This window comes from Hypomesus nipponensis, chromosome 9 (genome assembly GCF_054491055.1).
Source record: "Hypomesus nipponensis isolate SF chromosome 9, ASM5449105v1, whole genome shotgun sequence".
Lineage (NCBI taxonomy): Eukaryota > Metazoa > Chordata > Actinopteri > Osmeriformes > Osmeridae > Hypomesus > Hypomesus nipponensis.
Genome location: NC_140369.1, coordinates 14,483,869 through 14,506,500, shown reverse-complemented (window position 1 = coordinate 14,506,500; position 22,632 = coordinate 14,483,869). Strand labels below are relative to the sequence as shown.

Here is a 22,632-nt window from a genome sequence, read left to right as displayed (position 1 = left end):
AGTTGAAGTGTCATGTTTCAAAAGTGTTCTTTGAGTGTGTTGAAGCTCTACCTCCGATCTTCGACCCCTGACCCCTGACCCCTCCTCAGATGACCAAGATGCTGGACCTTCTGGAGGACTTCCTGGAGCACGAGGGTTACAAGTATGAACGCATCGATGGAGGGATCACTGGAGGCCTGAGACAGGAGGCTATAGACCGCTTCAATGGTTAGACACACACAAACACACACATGCACACACATACCCACTCACACACACAAGTGTAAACTTGCATAAACACACACACACAAGTGCATGTGCAAGCATGCATACGCACCCCCACTTACCGAAACACATAAGCAAATGCACACATACATGCATACACACAAACACGTGCACAAAATACTCATGTCCACACACACACACACATTCACACGCGCGCACACACACACACACACACACACACACACACACACACTGACTCTCCTTGGTTGTGTGCTACAGCGCCAGGTGCCCAGCAGTTCTGCTTCCTGCTGTCCACACGAGCGGGAGGGTTGGGCATAAACCTGGCAACCGCAGACACCGTCGTCATCTATGACTCAGACTGGAACCCTCACAATGATATCCAGGTACCGGGCCCAGAAACTGACTACACATGCAAACATTGAATATGCCATAATGTAGTTAAATGTTGAACCATGCCTGCAGTGTTGTCGAGTCCCTTGTTGTTCTAGAACTCTCCATCTAGCTACATTAGCTCTCCCTACCTTCATCTGTATCTAACTGTTTCATTCAAGTGTATCTGTGTTACCCATCTATGTCTCATAATCTATCTTTATCTCTGTCACCCATCTACCAGAATCTCTATCTGTCTCACCTGTCTACCATAATCAATTGCTATCTGTTTTACTCGTCTACCATAATACATCTCTATCTGTCTTGTTCTGAAACTGCCTTTTTTAACAGTCTATCTTCGTGCAGCTATATCTACTGTATAGTTACCCTTCTTTCCACCTCCAATTCTTATATCTCCTTTCTTCTGTTTATCTTTTATCCTTCTTGAATCCATCCCCCCACCCCATCCAGGCGTTCAGCAGGGCTCACCGTATCGGACAAAATAGGAAGGTGATGATCTATCGCTTTGTGACGCGCGCCAGCGTGGAGGAGAGGATCACCCAGGTGGCCAAGAGGAAGATGATGCTGACCCACCTGGTGGTGAGGCCAGGCCTGGGCTCCAAGACGGGCTCCATGTCCAAGCAGGAGCTGGACGACATCCTCAAGTTTGGCACTGAGGAGCTGTTCAAGGATGAGATGGAGGCTGCCAGGGCCATGGGCAGGCACCCTATGAGTGAGCATGGGTCTCCTCTCTCTCGCCTTTCTGTCTATCTCCTTGTTCCTTCTTTTTAGTCCCCTCTCCTTCTCCTTTTTAGGCTCTCTCTATCTCTCCTCTGTATCCTACAGTCTCTTCCTCCCTCTCTCTCTCGCTGTCTCTCTCGAGTCTCCTACATAGTCTCTCTTTCTCTCCCTTTTGCTCTCTCTCTTTCTCCTTTCCTACCCCGCTCATCGGGTGTGTCTGTGTGTGTAACCTAGGCGACATCAAGGACGGCGAGGAAGGCAGTGTGATCCACTACGACGACAACGCCATCTCCAAGCTCCTGGACCGCAGCCAGGACGCCACGGAGGACACGGAGATCCAGAACATGAACGAGTACCTGAGCTCCTTCAAGGTGGCCCAGTACGTGGTCAAAGACGAGGAGGAGGGGGAGGTGAGGAGGGACACACACATACGTGCACAATCACACACACACGCTCATTTAGGTAACCCCAGGCAGACAAATTACAGTCACGCACGCGCGCACACCCATTGCGCACACACCCCGCGTAAACGTGTGTGTTTATGTATATGTGTGTGTGTGTTTATGTACACGTGTGTGTTTATGCACGTGTGTGTGTTTATGCACGTGTGTGTGTGTGTGTAGGAGGAGGTGCAGCGGGAGATCATCAAGCAGGAGGAGAACGTGGACCCAGACTACTGGGAGAAGCTGCTGAGGCACCACTACGAGCAGCAGCAGGAGGACCTGGCCCGCAACCTGGGCAAGGGCAAGAGGATCCGCAAGCAGGTCAACTACAACGACACCACCCAGGAGGACCAAGGTTGGCCTCACACACCCTGGAACCTCCCGCACCCAGGACACACACACCACACACAGAACACACACAGCACACACCCTGGAACCTCCCGCACCCAGGACACACACACACACACAGAACACACACAGCACGCACTCTGGGACCACCCTCACCCAGGACACGAACCACATACAGGACACACACAAGACACACACTCCTCACCCAAGAAACACACTCATAACCCAAGACACACACCCCATACACATCTATGTCGATTTGGTGGTTTGTGTTTCTTGGCTTGGTTATACAGCGATCTCAAGTCTTTGAGAGCTACAGTACTTCTCTTCAGTGTTAGAAGTGATTGAAGCCAAGTCGAGTCATGACTCGAAAAGTCACCTCGCTGAGTCATGAGTAGAAACTCACCTACGAGGTTCAACAGCTGTTTGAACATGAGTGACGTGGGAGGTGGAATGGCCATGGAAGCTCATCGCTACAGTCTCAGAGCTCTGAAGGGTTGCCCGAGTGTCTGTTCACGAGCTAGAAGTCCGCCTGCATGGTCAGTGCTGCCCCCTAGCGTCCCCCAGAAGAAGTACAGTCGTAAAACATTATATTACCGTATCTCCATGGCGTTAATGCCTATAATACAGTAGCTGCTATAGTAGCTGGAAGTCAGCCTGCAGAGTGAGATGCTGCCCCCGAGTGTTTTCTCCAGGAGAACTACAGTCATAATAGAGGATGACAGTATCTGCATGGCGTTAATGGCTTTAGTAACCTGCAGTGCCAGGGCTCCTCCTGGTGGCCTCCTGCTGTAGTGAATGCACTGTGCTGTTTCTCTCTGATCTGATCTGTGGCTCAGAGTGGCAGGATGATCTTTCAGACAATCAGTCCGAGTACTCCGTGGGCTCCGAGGACGAGGATGAAGACTTCGAGGAGAGGCCTGAAGGTGGGTGTCCTGGAGGTGTCTTCCTCCACCCCCCCTCCTCCACCTCCTCTTCTCTCTACTGTCTCCTGCCCTGCTGGTGTTGACTGGTACCCAATCCCACTGTAGAGAGCCTGGGTTTGACGAAGCTGTGGAGTCAGGGTTAGCCCCTAACCCTGGGGTGTGATTGTTTTGCTTTAGGGGGGCGCAGGCAGTCACGCAGGCAGCTGAAGAGCGAAAGGGACAAGCCTCTACCACCCTTACTGGCGCGCGTGGGAGGCAACATTGAGGTAAACTGAACACTGGGTTCAGTAGTGAACACCAATCCTCTCAGATCCCTTTCAAAAGTGTGTCTTTTCTGCTGTTCTTGTTGTTGATGTTGTCGTCACATATCAACGACAGAGAAAGTATGAGGCTAGGATTCCAGGAGCCAGGTTTGGTTTGTTGGTGATGTATAATTCCGGTCTCTGTTTGTGGCAGGTGCTGGGCTTCAACGCTCGTCAGAGGAAGGCTTTCCTCAACGCCATCATGCGCTGGGGCATGCCCCCTCAGGATGCCTTCAACTCCCACTGGCTGGTCCGGGACCTGCGGGGGAAGAGTGAGAAAGAGTTCAGGTACTGGAGCCAGGCCCGGGGAGGGGGGAACGGTGGCTGGGACAGGACAGGACTAATCTGGGCTGGACCAAACTGGATTTAACTGAACTGGATTATTCGTTTCATGTTTTTTATATTTCGTATGGTATGTTGAATGGTTTCTACATGGCTAATAACTATAAAAAACAATCCAGTCAGATGTCATCTCTCTGCCCTTTCCCCCCTCAGGGCCTATGTGTCTCTGTTCATGAGGCATCTGTGTGAGCCGGGCGCCGACGGGGCCGAGACGTTTGCCGACGGCGTCCCGAGGGAGGGGCTGTCTCGCCAGCACGTCCTCACCAGGATCGGAGTCATGTCCCTGGTCAGGAAGAAGGTACTGTTCCCACGTCAATCGCACACCGGCACAGCAGTCCTCTCACCAGTCAGACATGGAGCCACAATGACCTAGCCTGGCACACAGTCACCTGGTTGCTTCTGCGTGTGTGTGTGTGTCCAGGTGCAGGAGTTTGAGCATGTGAATGGGAAGCTGAGTACTCCAGACCTGATTCCTCTGGGTCTGGAGCTGAAGAAACTGACTGAGAGCCTGTCGTCTGAACCTAGCACCCCCCAGCCTGGCACCCCTGCTGCCACCCCTGCTGCCACCCCCCAGCCTGGCACCCCCGTGCCACCAGGTCAGACACACCTCTGGGCCCCTGTGTGCTTTACAGCCATGACTGATTGAGTTGCTGATTGGTTGATTTATTTAATGGTTTATTGATTGACTGGTTAATCGGTTGGTTTAACAATTGATTTGTTGACTTGTTGGTTGGTTGGTTGATGTATGGATGGAGGATATCTGAGTCACTGACAGTCGTGCTGTTGTTCCAGAGAAGACAGAGTCTACCTCCGGGTCTGCAGAGGACAAGGACACCTCAGAATCTGACAGCAAGAAAGCCACTGAGGCAGAGGTGTGTGTGTGTGTGTTTGTGTCCTGCTCCTGTAAAACACTCTGGTGTATCCATCCATCCCTCTCTCCTCCACTCACACACCAGACACAGGCCTGGCAGGGCTCTTCTTATTGTGTCTCTATGTCATGTGTTTCTTTCTCTCTCCCTCTCTCTTACTCCCTCCCACCTTCCAGACTGCTGTCAGTGTAGAATCGTCCAGTGGGACGGAAAAGGCCCCCGACAGCAATGACCCCAAGCTCAGCCAAGAGGACCAATCAGCAGAGGACAAGGAGAGGACAGACACGCCCTCCTCTACACCCACAGACACACCCGCCAATCCTAAAGAGTCCCCGTCCAAACCCACAGAGCCTTCGTCCAATCAAACCTCACCAAAAGGTGAGGCCCAATCTCTGCACACGGCGTCCGTGGCGACTCTGTTTCTGGGGAGATCTTTCATACTGTGGTGCGTGTTCCTCAGCTGACGCCTGTAAGGAGCCAGATAAGATCTCAGAGAAGGGAGGGGACGGCGACCCTCCCCAGTCCAAACCCAAGGAGAAGGAGCCCAAGCCAGGTAGGACCCAAAATATCCTCCTCAGGAAGACCATGACACCACCTGGCACTTCTTCACCATCTGGTCACAGCGGTTAGGGGGTGCAGGTAGTGAATGTTGAGGGTGTTTGTTGAGACTGGCCTGCCTCCTGGTTTCCCTCTCCTGGCAGGGTCGGAGGAGGTGAAGAGCGAGGACCCCCCCGAGGGCCGTGTGAACGGAGAGAAGGAGGCGCAGGAGGAGGCGGAGGAGGGGGTCCGAACAGAGGAGAAGAACGGCTGCAAGGCCAGGTTCATGTTCAACATCGCAGATGGAGGTTTCACAGGTGAGGACTACCGCCACACAGGTGATGGTCCTGCTTACGGTTGCTGGTGGTTAATTATGATCATGCTGTTGTTTTTGTCATTGATGTGGTGTTCTTGTTGTTGATGTTGGTGTTGTTGTTGACGTTTGTTGTGTCGTTGTCGTTGTTGTTGTTGTTGTTGTTGATGTATTGTTGATGTGTTGTGTTGCTCTTATTGATGGGTTGTTGTTGATGTGTTGTTGTTGATGTGTTGTTACTAATGTGTTCTTGTTAATGTGTTGTTGTTGATAAGTTGTGTCTTATTATTGTTGTAGATTTGTTGTTATTGTTTTTGTTGACGTGTTGTTGTTGTTGTCGCCATATCAGAGCTGCACACACTATGGCAAACTGAAGAGAGAGCAGCACTGTCATCAGGGAAGATGTACGACATCTGGCACCGTCGCCATGACTACTGGCTACTGGCCGGCATTGTCACGTATCCTTTCATCGTCAAGTATCTCTGACACTTAACCAATCACAATCAGCCATAGGTTGATCACCTGACTTGGAGCCGACACCACTATCAGACCCTCCTTACAGAAACCCAACATCTCCATTTTGCTTTGAGGTCATATGTGTGTTAGATGTGTTGTCTAGTCAGATGTATGTTACCGAGCCAGGTGTGTGTTCACAGGCCAGGCATGTGTTCCTTAACGAAGCCTTCCTGTCAGTCATGGTTACGCCCGCTGGCAGGACATCCAGAATGACCCACGTTATGCCATCCTCAACGAGCCCTTCAAGACGGAGATGCACAAAGGCAACTACCTGGAGATGAAGAACAAGTTCCTGGCACGACGCTTCAAGGTAACAACAAGGCTCTGCTGGAGCTACTCCAGCTGTCTTCCCCCACCAACAGCCAGGACGCTATTGTTTATTATTGAGAACATTCTTCTCCCTCCCCATCTCTCCTCCCTCTCCCCTCTCCCTCCCTATGTCTCCACCTCCCCCCCAGCTCCTGGAGCAGGCCCTGGTGATCGAGGAGCAGCTTCGCAGGGCGGCCTACCTCAACATGACCCAGGACCCCTCCCACCCGGCCATGGCCCTTAACACGCGCTTCGCTGAGGTGGAGTGCCTAGCTGAGTCCCACCAGCACCTGTCCAAGGAGTCCCTGGCCGGGAACAAACCCGCCAACGCAGTGCTGCACAAAGGTCTGTCTGCCTCTCGCTTAGGGGCTGTCTGTCTGATGTCTGATGCTACACGCACACAGACACGTAGCAGTTTAGATACATCTGGTGGTGTCGGGCATGTGCCTAAGCTGGCTGTGAAGCACAAAGGAAGACAGGCCCAGGAGAGGAGTTTGGGAGCTGGCAGAGGGGTAGGAGACAGGCCTAGAAGAGGAGCTAGGAAGCTGGCAGGGGGGTAGGAGACAGGACCAGGAGAGGAGAGGAGCTAGGGAGCTGGCAGGGGGGTAGGAGACAGGCCTAGAAGAGGAGCTAGGGAGCTGACAGGGAGGTAGGAGACAGGCCCAGGAGAGGAGCTAGGGAGCTGACAGGGGGGTAGGAGACAGGCCCAGGAGAGGAGCTAGGGAGCTGGCAGGGGGGTAGGAGACAGGTCCAGGAGAGGAGCTAGGGAGCTGGCAGGGGGGTAGGAGACAGGTCCAGGAGAGGAGCTAGGGAGCTGACAGGGAGGTAGGAGACAGGACCAGGAGAGGAGCTAGGGAGCTGACAGGGGGGTAGGAGACAGGCCCAGGAGAGGAGCTAGGGAGCTGGCAGGGGGGTAGGAGACAGGTCCAGGAGAGGAGCTAGGGAGCTGGCAGGGGGGTAGGAGACAGGTCCAGGAGAGGAGCTAGGGAGCTGACAGGGAGGTAGGAGACAGGACCAGGAGAGGAGCTAGGGAGCTGACAGGGAGGTAGGAGACAGGTCCAGGAGAGGAGCTAGGGAGCTGACAGGGAGGTAGGAGACAGGACCAGGAGAGGAGCTAGGGAGCTGGCAGAGGGGTAGGAGACAGGCCTAGAAGAGGAGCTAGGGAGCTGACAGGGAGGTAGGAGACAGGCCCAGGAGAGGAGCTAGGGAGCTGACAGGGAGGTAGGAGACAGGACCAGGAGAGGACCTAGGGAGCTGGCAGAGGGGTAGGAGACAGGCCTTGAAGAGGAGCTAGGAAGCTGGCAGGGGGGTAGGAGACAGGCCCAGGAGAGGAGCTAGGGAGCTGACAGGGAGGTAGGAGACAGGCCCAGGAGAGGAGCTAGGGAGCTGACAGGGAGGTAGGAGACAGGTCCAGGAGAGGAGCTAGGGAGCTGGCAGGGGGGTAGGAGACAGGCCCAGGAGAGGAGCTAGGGAGCTGACAGGGAGGTAGGAGACAGGTCCAGGAGAGGAGCTAGGGAGCTGGCAGGGGGGTAGGAGACAGGCCCAGGAGAGGAGCTAGGGAGCTGGCAGGGGGGTAGGAGACAGGCTTAGATAGGATAATTGCTCCTGGCAATATGTTGCTCTGTTCCAGCTGCCACAGACAACTCTGGTGTAGATGAATGGATCTGTGGCCTAGACTGTCTGGAACATTGTCAGTTGAAGAGTGATGCTACTATTGTCAATCTGAGAAATATGAATATCTCATGATGAGCTGATGTCAATCCTGGATCCAAATGGCTGCAGTGCTGAACCAGCTGGAGGAGTTACTGAGCGACATGAAGGCGGACGTGACGCGCCTGCCCAACATGCTGTCCAGGATCCCTCCGGTATCGGCCCGACTGCAGATGTCTGAGAGGAGCATCCTCAGTCGCCTCACCAGCCGGGGCAACGAGCCCCCGCCACAACAGGTGGAGCAGGACACTCTCTCTCTCTCTCTCTCTCTCTCTCTCTCTCTCTCTCTCTCTCTCTCTCTCTCTCTCTCTCTCTCTCTCTCTCTCTCTGTCTCTCTCTCTCTCTCTCTCTCTTTCACACACACACGGCGGAATGGACACATACACATTCACACAGGGGCTGGACACACACACATGCACACACACACTAATGCAAATGTCTCTCTCCAAACAGGTGTGACTTCACATCATCTTGATATTCTATCTGTGTGTTTGTGTGTGTGTGTGTTTGTGTGTCAGTCTTTCCCTCAGGGCTCCTATGGTTGTTCCCAGATGTACAGCAGTACTTTTGGGGGCGGGTTTAGAGGGCCAGGGGGAGGAGCCATGGTCAACTACAGCCAGATGCCGTTGGGCCCTTACGTCAGCGGTGAGACCCTCCTCATCCCCCCTGACCTCTAACCTTTAACAATGACCTCTGACCTCCTGACCCCCAAATCTCTAACCCTAACCCTGACCTCCAATCTCTAACTCTGACTCCTAACCCTAACCCCTAATCTTCAACCCTGACCTCTAACCTCCCTTTACCCTATAACATGCTGCCCCTAATCTCTATCCCTGAGCCCTGACCTCCTGACTTCCTAACCCTTCCGGTCTTCTACACTCCTTCACTGTGTGCTCCTGGGGTGGGTGGGTGGGTGGGTGGGTGGGATGGGCGGGAATGTTCAGGGTACTCCCAGATCTACAACTCATACTGAGGCGTATACACAAAATGAGGGTCCGCCGAACAGTTTTGTTGTCATGTTGACCTGTTAAATTACCTCTGAACCCCCCACTCAGTGTCCAACGGGCCTCCGCCCCCCTCCAGCCACCTGGACAAGAAGTCAGCTGACTCACTAAGGGACGTGGCCACGCCCGACCAGAAGGCCGCAAAGCCCAGTGATGTCATCTGCATCGAGGACTAGGCCACTCCTCCTCAGGCGCTCCTGAGATTGGGACTTTCCAGGGACGATGGAGAGCATCGACCTTTCACCTCCTCTTCCTCCTCCTCCCTCTCTCCCTCACACTCCTCCCTTCCCTTTCTACTTGACAATGTCGCCAATCGTCAGTGAACTCTCCAGGATAGCTCTCTCCTCGAGGCTCTTGAACAGGAGGCTAACTTAGGAATCATTTCGCGGACTCTATCTAGCTGAGTCTAACAGGCTCTATCAATCTATCTCTCTTATGAATTGCACTTTTATCTTCTACAATGGTTCGATAGTTCTTTGCTTTTCATTGACTGGGGGGGGGGGGGGGGGGGCGTGGCCGTGAATGTATCTCAAACGTCTAAGAACAAGGAGCAGCCACTTTTGGAGGAAGGGGCATTTGTTATGAACTCCAGGGCTGTGCGAAGACTCCCCGACATTGCTGAGCCGGTGGTGACAAATGTCCTCAACGGGCCTTTCGTGTGTTCCCTTCAGGTCAGGCTCCTTCCTCGTGTGTCATCATGAATCCATCTGCCTACTCGCTGTGCACGGTCACTGCGGCACACTGTCCAAGGAGGCAGAGGGTCAGCTCTTTAACCAGATGGGTGTCGACGTCCATTCGTAAGTTTGAGACAGAGTCGAGGCAGAGGCAGAGGTGAGGCAGTGCAGCTCAGAGACGGGAGGCTGAGGAGATGGACTTTTCAGGTGGACTACAACTGCACTGCACCTCACTTCCTGTGAACGTGCACCTCACATCCTGCGAAACCGCCATTGCCCTGCTCTTCTCTGTGGAATTGGCCACAGTCTGCCCTCCTTGGGGAGTCTACTACTTGGACTGTATATAAGCAAGAGACTGCTGGCTATTGTATCTCTCACTGGTGTAACTGGAAGGACAGACCCACTCAGTCATACATAGGAACAATAACAGACAGGACTTACTGATTTCATGCTACTGTAGAAGGGTTTTTAACAAGACAATATTCCTGCTTATGTTACTATTTTGTTTCTTGAGTTTGAATGTTATTGTTGGTTGCCAAGCCAACCGTAGGGTACAACTGGGGGTGACCAGAATGTCTTGTAGACGCGTGGGAGCTGCAGTTCTTTGGAAGGACAGTGTTCTGTTTACTTTGCCTTACACTCCAGTTACCCTCAGATCCCCTCCCCCTGACCTGTTCCTCTCCCTGTTCCCATAGCTGCAGAGCAGAGAGCATCTCCTGTTTAGGCTCTCTCGTCTGAGCTTGTGTCATGTCAAACATGAAGGTGTTTTAAGGGTTTAAGTGCCACTCACCAGGGGATAATCATTCATCAACGTGGGTGTTTTATGTCATTTGAATCATGAAGATAGATATTTTTTCTTCAGAAGTGATGACTTTAATCTCTTTGTATTACCACAGTTGAGTTCTCAATCAACTCGAATCTTCTTGGCGGTATTCACCCTCAAGGACCAGTGCCGGACAGTCATTTAACGCTTATTTAATTTCCTGTTTTTATCCGGAGGGTTTCTTTAGACTGCTTGTGAAAGGAAGCATTCATGACCAGAAACTTTTAATCTAATCAGAGCATGATTAAAACAAGGCATCAAGTGTGTCTCGTATTGTGATAGTTCCGAAGTGAAAAGTTCTTTTTCTATATTCATGGCTATTTTGCTTTCCTCTGAGGAAGGTTCCATAAATGTCTCCTCGTTTAAGATCTCGAATGAGCAGTCTGTTTGTACTTCTTGCTTTTTCTCCTCCTCCAAAGGACTTGTGGCATTACCTATCGCTTCTGTGTCATTACTGAGCCCTTGTGTGACATCACAGTGGTGGGGTGACTCACTGTAGCCGAGGAGCTGCTGGTGGGTGGTGTCATTTTGGAGCTCTGTGTTGGAATGTTTACATCAGGGTACTTAAGTATATGAATGTTCTACGGTGCTCTGCTCCCCCTGCTGGTTGCATAGCGTAACTGCACTCTGTGTGTGTTTCTTGTTATCTGGACAAAAAGCACATTGTACTTGAAAAGTAAAACTGGGTGTGAGATCAGAAGACATCGGCCGGCCGCAGACTCCCTTTCATACATTTTAAAATCTAATATAAGAGAACCTTAAAAGGCACATTATGTACGTTTTTCGGCTCTACTTTTACAGGCTGTGTATCATGCGTTTATTAGTGCTGTTTTGTCCATTGAAATGTGCAGCAGTCCCTGTGTTTCTGTTCAACCCAGCGTTTATTGGTTCAACCATTGGAATTATGTGGATTGTTTTGATAACTTCACAAGAATTGGGTCGCTGAACCAGCGCCATGGCAACACGTACTGTAAATACTGAAGGGATTTGTAGAGTTTCTGTTTCTCTCGTTCAAATCCGGGCCGTGGACTTGACTCCTCAGAGCAGAGAGCGTGTGTGTGTGTGTGCGTGTCTGTGTGTGTGTGTGCGTGTCTGTGTGTGTGTGTGCGTGTCTGTGTGTGTGGGTATATCCGTGTGTGGGGCGGGAGGAAGAGATGAATGTCGCAGGGTAGTTGCCATAGGGACAGCAGTGTTAACCGCAGCAATGTGTTCAATCAAGTCTCACCCGTCTATCTCCCTTTGGAGTCTCGAGACAACAGAAAAAAACTAACAAAAAAAGTGTTCAAATGAAATGCAATCAAACTGAAGTCAGTATGAATGTAATGTGTATGTAAGAAAAAGGCTTCAGTCTAATACTATAAATATATTTACAATATATGTACATGCTTATAAACAAGGCTTCTAAAGCTACCAAAAGACCCTGGAAAAGGCACTTTTGTTGCAGCGAATGCAGAGCATGTGAAGCGTTGGGGTAGAACGATTCACTTAGACGACAGACTGAGGCGGCTGCTTGACGTGGCTGACATTTACACACTATGAGTTTAAACAGTGTTTTGGTCCAGGTGTTTGTGCTGTATAGCAAAATGAATGAAAAAAAAAGTGATTTGTCATCTTTTACTTTGTACTCTGTGTATTTGTTCAATGTGTTTTAATAAATCCTCTCGACAACAGTTGACCCCAGTGATGCCGAGTTCTTGAGTGATCGTGCGTCAAGTGACAACTGGGAATTGCTCTCCTGATTTTAAGGAGGACAGGTTGACTGTGTGTGTGTGTGTGTGTGTGTGTGGGTAGTTGTGTCTGTAGGTGTGTGTGTGTGTGACAGGTGAATGCCATAATTGTGTTTCCTTTGTTGATTTCTTTAGATCTTTAGAGTTTAGTTGGAAACTGGTAGGACAACTAATAGCAGTCTAACGTCACAGCTTATCTACTTACTGTATATCTATGTAGCATGCCAGCCAAAGTGCTTAGGAGCAGAAATAGAGTGTTCACACAACAGGTAAGCGACTAAAGCAGCCATGCCAGCCAGCCAATCAGATTGCTTATTGTCCCTCCTAGCTTTTCCCTCAATCACAAATTATAAACTTTATCAAGCCCTTTATCTTTTAATTAACCAGTTTTACCGATGTAACTCGATTTGGTTCTGCACTTGTTTTGCACTTATACAAGTTTAGTTTTCATGTAATACCAAGGTGATAAAACGGGATTTCAAGTGTACCACTGTCCCTAACTTCTGCCTTAATACCTCTAGCCCTGCCCACTTAATCTGAATATCCTACCCTTGAGGCCTCCTATTGGTCTAGGGCAGGACTTTGTCTGTTTGCCATTGGCCAGTTGTGGCTAAGAGCCCAGTTGCCTGCTTTGTTGTGCTGTCTGAGGAGGCAGGGGGCTGGAGAGAGCGAGAGAGAGCGAGAGAGGGAGAAGGAAGGAAGAAGAGAACCAAATAAAGCTGAGAAAGAGGCTGGATAGGGAACCGCGTTTGAAACAGAGAGGGAGGGAGAAAGAAAGGGGAGGGGGAAGGAGAGGGAGGGTCAGAAGCAGTGAGGCGAGAGAAAGAGAGAGAGAGAGTGAGAAAGGAGGAGGAGGAGGAGGAGAGGGGGGGCAGTTACCTCATTCAGAGCTGTTAGTGTGCAGAGCGAGCGGAGCAGGGAAGAACTTAGTGTGGGAAAGTAAACAGAAAAGGATATTTCCAGTCCGTTCTGTCACTTTGAGCAGTGTGTGTGAGGACCGCCGGGATGAGGTGGAGAAACCAGTCAGTTTGAAGACAGGAAGTCCATGGGAGGTTGTTGGGATTAAGGAGTCCACAGGGAGTGCCTGAAGCTCGTCGGAGGAAATACTACTGAGGACAGGAAGGTGAGAGGTGTATTTAAATTGTCCTTCACACAAACACACACACACGCTTTCTTACTTTCCTTTTCTGCTCCTTGCTCTCTCTGCCTTTTTGTTTGACTCTGCGTGGACACCACGCAACAAAGACAGCAGCTTTGTCAGAGGGGGCCAGGGATGGAGTGAGTGGGGGGTGGGTGTGGTGTTTTGTTCTTTTAAGTCTGGCTGTTTGGAACAGCTGACTACGGGAGGAGAGGAGAGAGGAGGGGGGGGGGTGGGAATGAGAGGAGGGGAGGAGTCAAGTGAACAGACAGAGGAGAGACAGGAGAGGTGAGACACTGCACAGTGCTGAGCAGCATATCGAACACACACACTCACCACTGAACAGAAGGGCCAACCTTGCGAGAGTGCTGTGTCGTCAGGGGCAACATGACCCTGCCCCAGAGCCCCAGACCCCGGTACTGGACACCCTGCAGCTCTGCCCTGCTCCCTCCAATTAGACATAGGAATACGGTCTCTCCCCTGCTCCCCTCCAATCAGACATGGGAATACAGTTTCTCCCCTGCTCCCCTCCAATCAGACATGGGACACTCTCTGTCATGCTGAGTGTGACAGGCACAGGCAGCCTCAGAGTCAGATGACATGGAGCCTGACCAGAATGATGTGCCCTGATCTCTATCTGACTGATCCATCTCTCAGACCTCCGCCACTGTTCTCAGCCAAACTGCATACAGTACACTTCCTTAGCCCCAAGCTAAAGAGAAAGAAAGAGGGAGGGAGTCCCCTAACCAGTCCAGTTTGGTTGCTTCCTGGAGTACAATAGCTTCTCCACAGACAAATTTCACACTGCCTCTTCCCAGAGAAGGGGAGAGTGGGGGGGGAAGCGGAGAGGGGGGAGGAGAGGGAGAGAGGAGAGGAGTGGGAGAGGGGAGAGGGAGAGGACAGAGGGGAGAGGGAGAAAGGGAAGCAGGGGGAGAGGAGATGAGAGGGAGAGGGGGAGGGGAGAGGGCACAGGGGACCTCACAATTAATCCGCATTTTGGACAACAGCTCTGTTTCTGGAGCTCAATCTAGATGTCACAGTTTTCTTTGAATGAGACTTTTGTTCAGTTCAATTATTTCTCTTTCCCTAGTCAGACAATTCTAAGCACTATTTACAATCCATGCATGTCCTGCCTTGGGAGCATATCCCACAAAGAAAGCCCTATCAATGAGACCTCGCTCTCTACACACACACACACGCGCGCGCGCACACACACACACACACAGTTGAGGCTCTGCTGGCCCCAACTGCAGCCCTGAGGGAACAGACACCGATGTCGCAGCACAAAGATGATGTCATGGTAAACACTGTAGCACTTCCTGGTATGAGTGGGATGTAGTTTTACTTGTTCATTTGCAAGATGGGTGGAAGGATGTTTGGCGTATGCTACTGTATGTATTACAGGTTTAGGTTTGTTTGGTTACACCTGTAACTGGCTACACTTTACATAAGATTAACAAAACGATATGGCACCCCCATTCCTGGTACATCTGCGAAAAGTGTTGGGTTAAGGTTGAGCTCCTAAGAGACCAGTGCTCAAGAGTTTGCAGGTTCAATTCACCCCCTGGCCAGTCCATCGCTGTGGATTCAAATGTCTGCCAAATGAATGCCTGAGTAGTATCTAAGTTACTCTGTTGTCTCACTGCTCTTAGAACAGTGCAAGAAAGGCTGGTTTACCGCACCCTTTGTCCTCATGCTTCGTAGACAGCCAGACACATGACCTGCTTCATTGTTCCATTTCACATCATTCCTGGAGATGGCACATGGCACTCTCCTCTGATCTGAAAGCACTGTAGACCAGAAACTTGGGTTTCGCAGTTCACCTGCTGTTTTAGAGAACCTGTCGAGTCTGTGGCATGTTCGGATCCTGAAAGAACCCAGCCCCAAACCATGAGGCCATCAGCACAAGCGCATCCACACAATGCCCCCAAAACAAAGCTCCAAAACCAGCCTCGGTTGACTCATAAGAGATGGGGCAAGGACACAGCTCTCTGGGGAGAGTGTGGTAACCTTAGAGGCAGGTCAAGAGTCCTATCAGATGTTTAGTCACAGTCTGAGGGGAACACCCACAGTAAAATGAGGAGAAGGGTCACGTAGCCTTTGAATGGAAGTGATGTAGCAAGGAAATACATTTGAGACGGCATACCCATGTTTACCCTAGCACCCCCAGTTTACAGTATAATCACAGTGTTGCTAAGAGCTGAATCCATGCCTTTACAATGCTCTTGTGTGCGGTGTGTACTCTGCCAGGTGCTGTCTGAGTGGAGCTGCAGTGGTGTGTAGGTTTGACAGGCAGGGTGGTGTAGCCGCAGGGGGGAGAAACCAGATGGCCACTGGCCTGAAGACACCAGCTGTGTCCTTGAGTTGTTTGACACCACACAGCCATCACTGTGAACACAGAGGCAGGAGGAGGAGAAGGAGCAGGAGGAGGAGGAGGAGCAGGAGGAGGGGGAGCAGGAGGAGCAGGAGGAGGAGGAACAGCAGTCTCCTGCTCCTCTGTCTGTCTGTTGTAGCAACCCAGGGGACTTGAAGGCCCGATACACAATAAAATAGGACTCAGACACGGGGGGTTAACATAAATTGGTTTTTACTATAGGATTTTCAGGGTAAGGGTAGTGGGACAAACTTTAAATTAGGGGTCTTCCCATTCAGGTTCTGTAGTCCTTCAAGGAGTGTGGTTCTGGGGGGGTCAAAGCAGAGGGAAAGGTTAGTGGGTTGGGCAACGCTCCTCCAGGGTTGTCTCTCTGGTCCTCTCCCCCCTGCGGTCTTGGGCTGGCTCCCCTTTAAGCCCTGGCCTGATTGCCTGATGGGCTCCAGGTGTGACCAGTGCCATGTGCTCAGTGGCTGCAGCACCTCGACAGGAAGGTAGACTCCCTCTATCACCTCCCCCAATTGATGTTGAGGAACCCGCCTTTGGGGCCGGATTGGCTGGTCTGACTCCCCTGGTTTGCTACACTGTCTGTCTGTCTGTCTGTCTGTCTGTCTGTCTGTCTGTCTGTCAAATGACTTGAACCATGCTCGCACCAGTAGAGTAAGTGGTGCTGTGAATCATGTGGTCTGAAGTTTAGATTACTGCACATGAAGCCAATCCGCTGCAAGACTCTGACCTGCAGTCTATATTCGCACTAGTATAATGTTGTTAAATCATGTTCTAAATGTTCAGCATAAAGATCATGAGACTGAATGTTGGTGAAATTTGTGTAAGAAAAAATTGTCAATTTGTTCAGAAGGTGCTAACTCACAGCTTATCGATGACCCCCACTGAGAGAGAGTGACAGAAACAGGGAGGGAGAGAGAGAGAGACAGAGAGAGACAGAGAGACACAGAGACAGAGACAGAGAGGGGGGGGGTTCCTTTGGGACAGCCATCTACAGAGAAGGAAGGGTGGGACGAGAATCCTGGACTGATAACTGATCCTGTTGATGATGTCTTTGTCTCATGTCCCACTGTATCTCCACACACCCAGTCCTGCTGTTATGTCAGTTGGTAGGAGCATGGTACCAGTAATGATAAAGCAGGGTGGGCAAGAACCACAAGGTTCAAGGACTCACAGTGTTAAAAATGCTTGTTTACAAACATGTTCCAGGAGGCTTCTGAGTCCTCAGATTAGACAATAGGTTTTTGTTGAATCTACAGGGGAAACGGACATTTTCTGTATTACTCTCTTGGTATTGAAACCATTCCCCTCGTTCCCTAAGACAGTTGGAGGCTTCATACAGTATGTGGGTTTTCATCCGCTGACCTTCTGTAAGAATCCCACTTACAGAAGAGCTGCCTCTCTGTGCCATTGTCTTTTGATGCACCCTGCCTCCGCCTGCCTTCGCCTGCCTCCTCTACCTCCCCCTGCCTGCCTTCGCCTACCCTGCGCCCCCTGCCTCCCAAGCCTGCCCTGATGACCAGGACCTGGAGTAGAGCAGAGCAGATTAAAGCAGACTGGAGCAGAGTAGAGTAAAGTGGAGTGGAATGGATCAGATTGAAGCAGTAAAGAGCAGAGTAGAGTTAAAGCAGAGAGAACTGGGTAGAATAGAGTAGAGAAGAGTATAGCAGACTGGAGCAGAACAGGACAAAGTACAGCAGCGCCAAGTAGAGAAAGGGCATGAAAAGGAAAAGGGTGATGGCCTTCGCGCTAGAGAAGCTTTCACTAACAGCAGCACGACTACACCCACAGAAAACTATCACGACCGCGCTCTTCAGCCAACGAATATCCCTTCTTCTATGACTCATGACACCATCAAGTGTCGTGTTTTTGCCAGCAATCCTTCTCATGGACAGCCTGAACACACAGCTCCTGCGCTGTAGGGACCCGAGCCAGGCTCCTCCCTGCCACACACACAACAGGCTCGCTGCCCGTGACCTTTCACCTGTGATCTAACCAGCTCACCAGACCCTCAGTGAGCCAGGCTGACACAATGCTTTCTGAGGCTGAACCAGGGGCTCTTCCCATGTACAAGAGGCTTTTTGTTAGACAGGGTGTCGAGTGGGTCGGCTGGAAAAACTGTGTTTGTGGTCTGACAAAGGGGACAGGGGCTGTCGAATATGGAGAAGAAGGCTTACCTAGCAGGAGAGAGATCGTTCAGTTTTCACTGTCAAGGAAATGTTCTTGCCACAGTCTGGACAAAGCCTCACTAGATACAATATCAACACAACACATACTTGACACATACTTACAGTACAGTCATGACACATACTTACAGTACAGTCTATACATGCACCTTTCTACATGAAAATTACGGGGCTGTTTTATTGAACGATGCTGTGGCAGAGGATGCTAAACTCCTGCCATAGTGTGGCCATTTCCAGGCCAGGCATCTGTTTCTGGGACCTGATGGAAGCAGTGTGAAGAATGGGTTGAGCCTGGGGTCATGTCTAATGGTACGGGCTCTGTGTATGATGGCTTTGGTGCCAGGTCCTCCTCCCACCTCCTACCTCCTACCTCCTACCTCTCACCTCTCATCCTACCTCATATATCTTACCTCCTACCTCTCACCTCTCACCTCCTACCTCCTATATTACACCCCGTACTTCTCACCTCTCACCTCTCACCTCTCACCTCCTACCTCCTATATCTCACCTCCTACTTCTCACCTCTCACCTCCTACCTCCTACCTCCTATATCTCACCTCCTACTTCTCACCTCTCACCTCTCACCTCCTACCTCCTAAATCTCACCTCCTACTTCTCACCTCTCACCTCCTACCTCCTATATCTCACCTCCTACTTCTCACCTCTCACCTCCTACCTCCTACCTCCTATATCTCACCTCCTACTTCTCATCTCTCACCTCTCACCTCCTACCTCATATATCTTACCTCCTACCTCTCACCTCTCACCTCTCACCTCTCACCTCCTACCTCCTATATTACACCCCGTACTTCTCACCTCTCACCTCTCACCTCTCACCTCCTACCTCCTATATCTCACCTCCTACTTCTCACCTCTCACCTCCTACCTCCTACCTCCTATATCTCACCTCCTACTTCTCACCTCTCACCTCTCACCTCCTACCTCCTAAATCCCACCTCCTACTTCTCACCTCTCACCTCTCATCCTACCTCATATATCTTACCTCCTACCTCTCACCTCTCACCTCTCACCTCCTACCTCCTATATCTCACCTCCTACTTCTCACCTCTCACCTCCTACCTCCTACCTCCTATATCTCACCTCCTACTTCTCACCTCTCACCTCCTACCTCCTACCTCCTATATCTCACCTCCTACTTCTCACCTCTCACCTCTCACCTCCTACCTCCTAAATCCCACCTCCTACTTCTCACCTCTCACCTCTCATCCTACCTCATATATCTTACCTCCTACCTCTCACCTCTCACCTCTCACCTCCTACCTCCTATATTACACCCCGTACTTCTCACCTCTCACCTCTCACCTCCTACCTCCTATATCTCACCTCCTACTTCTCACCTCTCACCTCCTACCTCCTACCTCCTATATCTCACCTCCTACTTCTCACCTCTCACCTCTCACCTCCTACCTCCTAAATCTCACCTCCTACTTCTCACCTCTCACCTCTCACCTCCTACCTCCTATATCTCACCTCCTACTTCTCACCTCTCACCTCTCACCTCCTACCTCCTAAATCTCACCTCCTACTTCTCACCTCTCACCTCTCACCTCCTACCTCCTAAATCCCACCTCCTACTTCTCACCTCTCACCTCTCATCCTACCTCATATATCTTACCTCCTACCTCTCACCTCTCACCTCTCACCTCCTACCTCCTATATTACACCCCGTACTTCTCACCTCTCACCTCTCACCTCCTACCTCCTATATCTCACCTCCTACTTCTCACCTCTCACCTCCTACCTCCTACCTCCTATATCTCACCTCCTACTTCTCACCTCTCACCTCTCACCTCCTACCTCCTAAATCTCACCTCCTACTTCTCACCTCTCACCTCTCACCTCCTACCTCCTAAATCTCACCTCCTACTTCTCACCTCTCACCTCTCACCTCCTACCTCCTAAATCTCACCTCCTACTTCTCACCTCTCACCTCCTACCTCCTAAATCTCACCTCCTACTTCTCACCTCTCACCTCTCACCTCCTACCTCCTAAATCTCACCTCCTACTTCTCACCTCTCACCTCCTACCTCCTATATCTCACCTCCTACTTCTCACCTCTCACCTCCTACCTCCTAAATCTCACCTCCTACTTCTCACCTCTCACCTCCTACCTCCTAAATCTCACCTCCTACTTCTCACCTCTCACCTCTCACCTCCTACCTCCTATATCTCACCTCTTACTTCTCACCTCTCACCTCTCACCTCCTACCTCCTAAATCTCACCTCCTACTTCTCACCTCTCACCTCTCACCTCCTACCTCCTAAATCTCACCTCCTACTTCTCACCTCTCACCTCTTACCTCCTAAATCTCACCTCCTACTTCTCACCTCTCACCTCCTACCTCCTAAATCTCACCTCCTACTTCTCACCTCTCACCTCCTTAATCTCACCTCCTACTTCTCACCTCTCACCTCTCACCTCCTACCTCCTAAATCTCACCTTCTACTTCTCACCTCTCACCTCTCACCTCCTACCTCCTATATCTCACCTCTTACTTCTCACCTCTCACCTCTCACCTCCTACCTCCTAAATCTCACCTCCTACTTCTCACCTCTCACCTCTCACCTCCTACCTCCTAAATCTCACCTCCTACTTCTCACCTCTCACCTCCTACCTCCTAAATCTCACCTCCTACTTCTCACCTCTCACCTCTCACCTCCTAAATTTCACCTCCTACTTCTCACCTCTCACCTCTCACCTCCTACCTCCTACATTCTATATCTCACGTCCTACTTCTCACCTCTCACCCCCTACCTCTCACCGTGGACAGGATCTGACTATATGGCCTCCAGATGTTGGAGATGAATCAAGACACAAAATCACTTTATTGCTTAGAGGAAAGACTTTTCAGGTCTGCTTTGCTTCCGTCCTTGGAATTTTCCAAATAACTCACCCTCACATATTTGAAATGCTGAAAATGAAAAACACGTTTCAAACACTGTGGATTCCCTCATGAGGCCTGCAGCATTGTTACACCATGCTGACATTGTCTCCTGGTGGACAGCTCGCGCCGTCAACGTCGTATTCAGGTCAACAGCTTGAAGGGAGGGGTGGAGGGGTGGAGGGGTGGAGGGGTGGAGGGGTGGAGGGGTGGAGGGGTGGAGGGGTGGAGGGGTGGAGGGGTGGAGGGGTGCTGGGGTGGAGGGGTGGAGAGGCGAGGGGTGGAGGGAGGGATTGCGCAACCTGGCAGAAATGTGGGCTGAAAAGGGTTTTTCCCAAGCAGGCCTCTGTCAGGGAGGCAGGGAGCCCCCATTTAGCTCCCCCCCCCCCCTTTAGGCCCCCCCACTCCCCCTCTGCATTTCGTCATCTCCCATGTGGCAGCGCGAATGGCCTATCAGTGCCCAGGAATGTTGCAGCAGAGGAAACAGTTAAGCACTAATAGAAATGCAAAGCAGATGCTGTTGTAAAGGCAGATCCAGGATCCAGGAAGACCATGGGGCCTAGGAGTGGTCTGCTGGCAGATATTTTGGTGTTTTCAGACCATTTGGATGATGACATTGACTAAACTGTAGAGGGTTGAGGGTTCACGCTGTGCCTTACATCCATCCTGTAAGTTCTTCTTAGCACACACCCCACAGCAACACAACTCAGCACTACTTTTTCTCCTTTGACTTTATAACATTGTGGAAACAATGATTGAGGATTTTGTCCGAAAAATGTACCTTCAAAAATAAATCTGAACCAACCACATTTTTTTTACTAATTATTGTCATACATAATATGTGAATGTTATTTTGTAGTACAATCAGTTCCACCATAAACACAGTGTCTCTTACTTTCACTCCATTGTTTTTTGTGTAAATAAAGTTTGAGTTTGTTGATGGAAGAGAGCAGAGCACATTCCAATAATTATTTCATCTCTGTTTTGCAGTAGATTCCCAGCTCTCACACATTTTCAAAGTATCAAATTCAAACCAGGAAACACCCCCCAAAATGTACTGGCTTTTGTACAATAGTTTAAAGGTGTTATATTGGTTTTGGTCAACATTCTTGTATTTGCCTCCCCCTCGTGTCATTTTGACAGAATCCTTTTGACATGGGCACATTCGAGGCCCATCCCAAAATGACCCTGAGTGACTTTGGATGTTCTTCAAAGCCTTTTTTTCTTTGCTTTTAATTCTGTTAGATAACTGAACAACCGTGAGCTGTCATGGCCTACTGGATGTTGCTCGTACATAATTCCTTCACGCCATTTTTCTCTTTTTTCACAACCCCTTTCCTCCATCTTTTGTCTTTCTTCCAGAGCCTATGTCCACTGTGACACCTCAGCCACGACAGAGGGGCGAAGAGGAGGAGGAGGATGAGGAAGAAGGGGAAAAGTTTGAGTTTGAGGACAGCACGGATGAGGAGAAAGTTCAAGGGGACTCAAAGGAGCTCGGCTCATCAAGCTCTGTCAAAGCCATGGAGACAATATCCATGGAGACACTCTCCATAAAGGCCGCAAGCCAAACACAAGAGACAGCACAGCAGACAAGCCAATCTGACTTGCTGTGTGTCAATACAGCGCCCTCTATCAGGCAGGAGGTCCAACTCCCAGAGGCCATAAACCCCACAGCCTGTACAGGTGAGGTTTGTCATGTTGATCAACTAGGTTAAATTATTTTGAAATATTATACTGTATCGCATTGTATTGTATCATTTTCCCCTCTATTCTAATTATTATTATTAATTTCCATCAACAATGCCACCATGTGTTATATTCATACTCGCAAGGTGTTTAGAACCTGCCT

The 22,632-nt window shown here is 50.5% G+C and overlaps 2 protein-coding genes across 2 annotated transcripts in view; both read left to right on the top strand.

Moving 5' to 3' along the window:
- The window catches only part of chd5 (chromodomain helicase DNA binding protein 5), a 32,210-nt gene extending 22,800 nt beyond the window's left edge, over nt 1-9,410 (top strand). Inside the window, exons 21-40 of the mRNA XM_084705816.1 lie at nt 90-207; nt 484-608; nt 1,066-1,327; nt 1,570-1,745; nt 1,959-2,133; nt 2,966-3,052; nt 3,230-3,318; nt 3,509-3,642; nt 3,850-3,994; nt 4,118-4,292; nt 4,489-4,568; nt 4,742-4,943; nt 5,026-5,118; nt 5,267-5,419; nt 5,765-5,873; nt 6,109-6,241; nt 6,390-6,585; nt 8,023-8,186; nt 8,469-8,595; nt 9,006-9,410. Of these exons, the coding sequence (XP_084561942.1) occupies nt 90-207; nt 484-608; nt 1,066-1,327; nt 1,570-1,745; nt 1,959-2,133; nt 2,966-3,052; nt 3,230-3,318; nt 3,509-3,642; nt 3,850-3,994; nt 4,118-4,292; nt 4,489-4,568; nt 4,742-4,943; nt 5,026-5,118; nt 5,267-5,419; nt 5,765-5,873; nt 6,109-6,241; nt 6,390-6,585; nt 8,023-8,186; nt 8,469-8,595; nt 9,006-9,130 (2,868 nt within the window). The 3' untranslated portion in view covers nt 9,131-9,410. The remainder of the gene's footprint in view (nt 1-89; nt 208-483; nt 609-1,065; nt 1,328-1,569; nt 1,746-1,958; nt 2,134-2,965; nt 3,053-3,229; nt 3,319-3,508; nt 3,643-3,849; nt 3,995-4,117; nt 4,293-4,488; nt 4,569-4,741; nt 4,944-5,025; nt 5,119-5,266; nt 5,420-5,764; nt 5,874-6,108; nt 6,242-6,389; nt 6,586-8,022; nt 8,187-8,468; nt 8,596-9,005) is intronic.
- Nucleotides 9,411-13,063: 3,653 nt separating this feature from the next.
- Nucleotides 13,064-22,632, top strand: part of arhgef10la (Rho guanine nucleotide exchange factor (GEF) 10-like a) — a 94,206-nt gene continuing 84,637 nt past the window's right edge. Inside the window, exons 1-2 of the mRNA XM_084705752.1 lie at nt 13,064-13,301; nt 22,146-22,466. Coding sequence (XP_084561878.1) covers nt 22,151-22,466 — 316 coding nt within the window. The 5' untranslated portion in view covers nt 13,064-13,301; nt 22,146-22,150. The remainder of the gene's footprint in view (nt 13,302-22,145; nt 22,467-22,632) is intronic.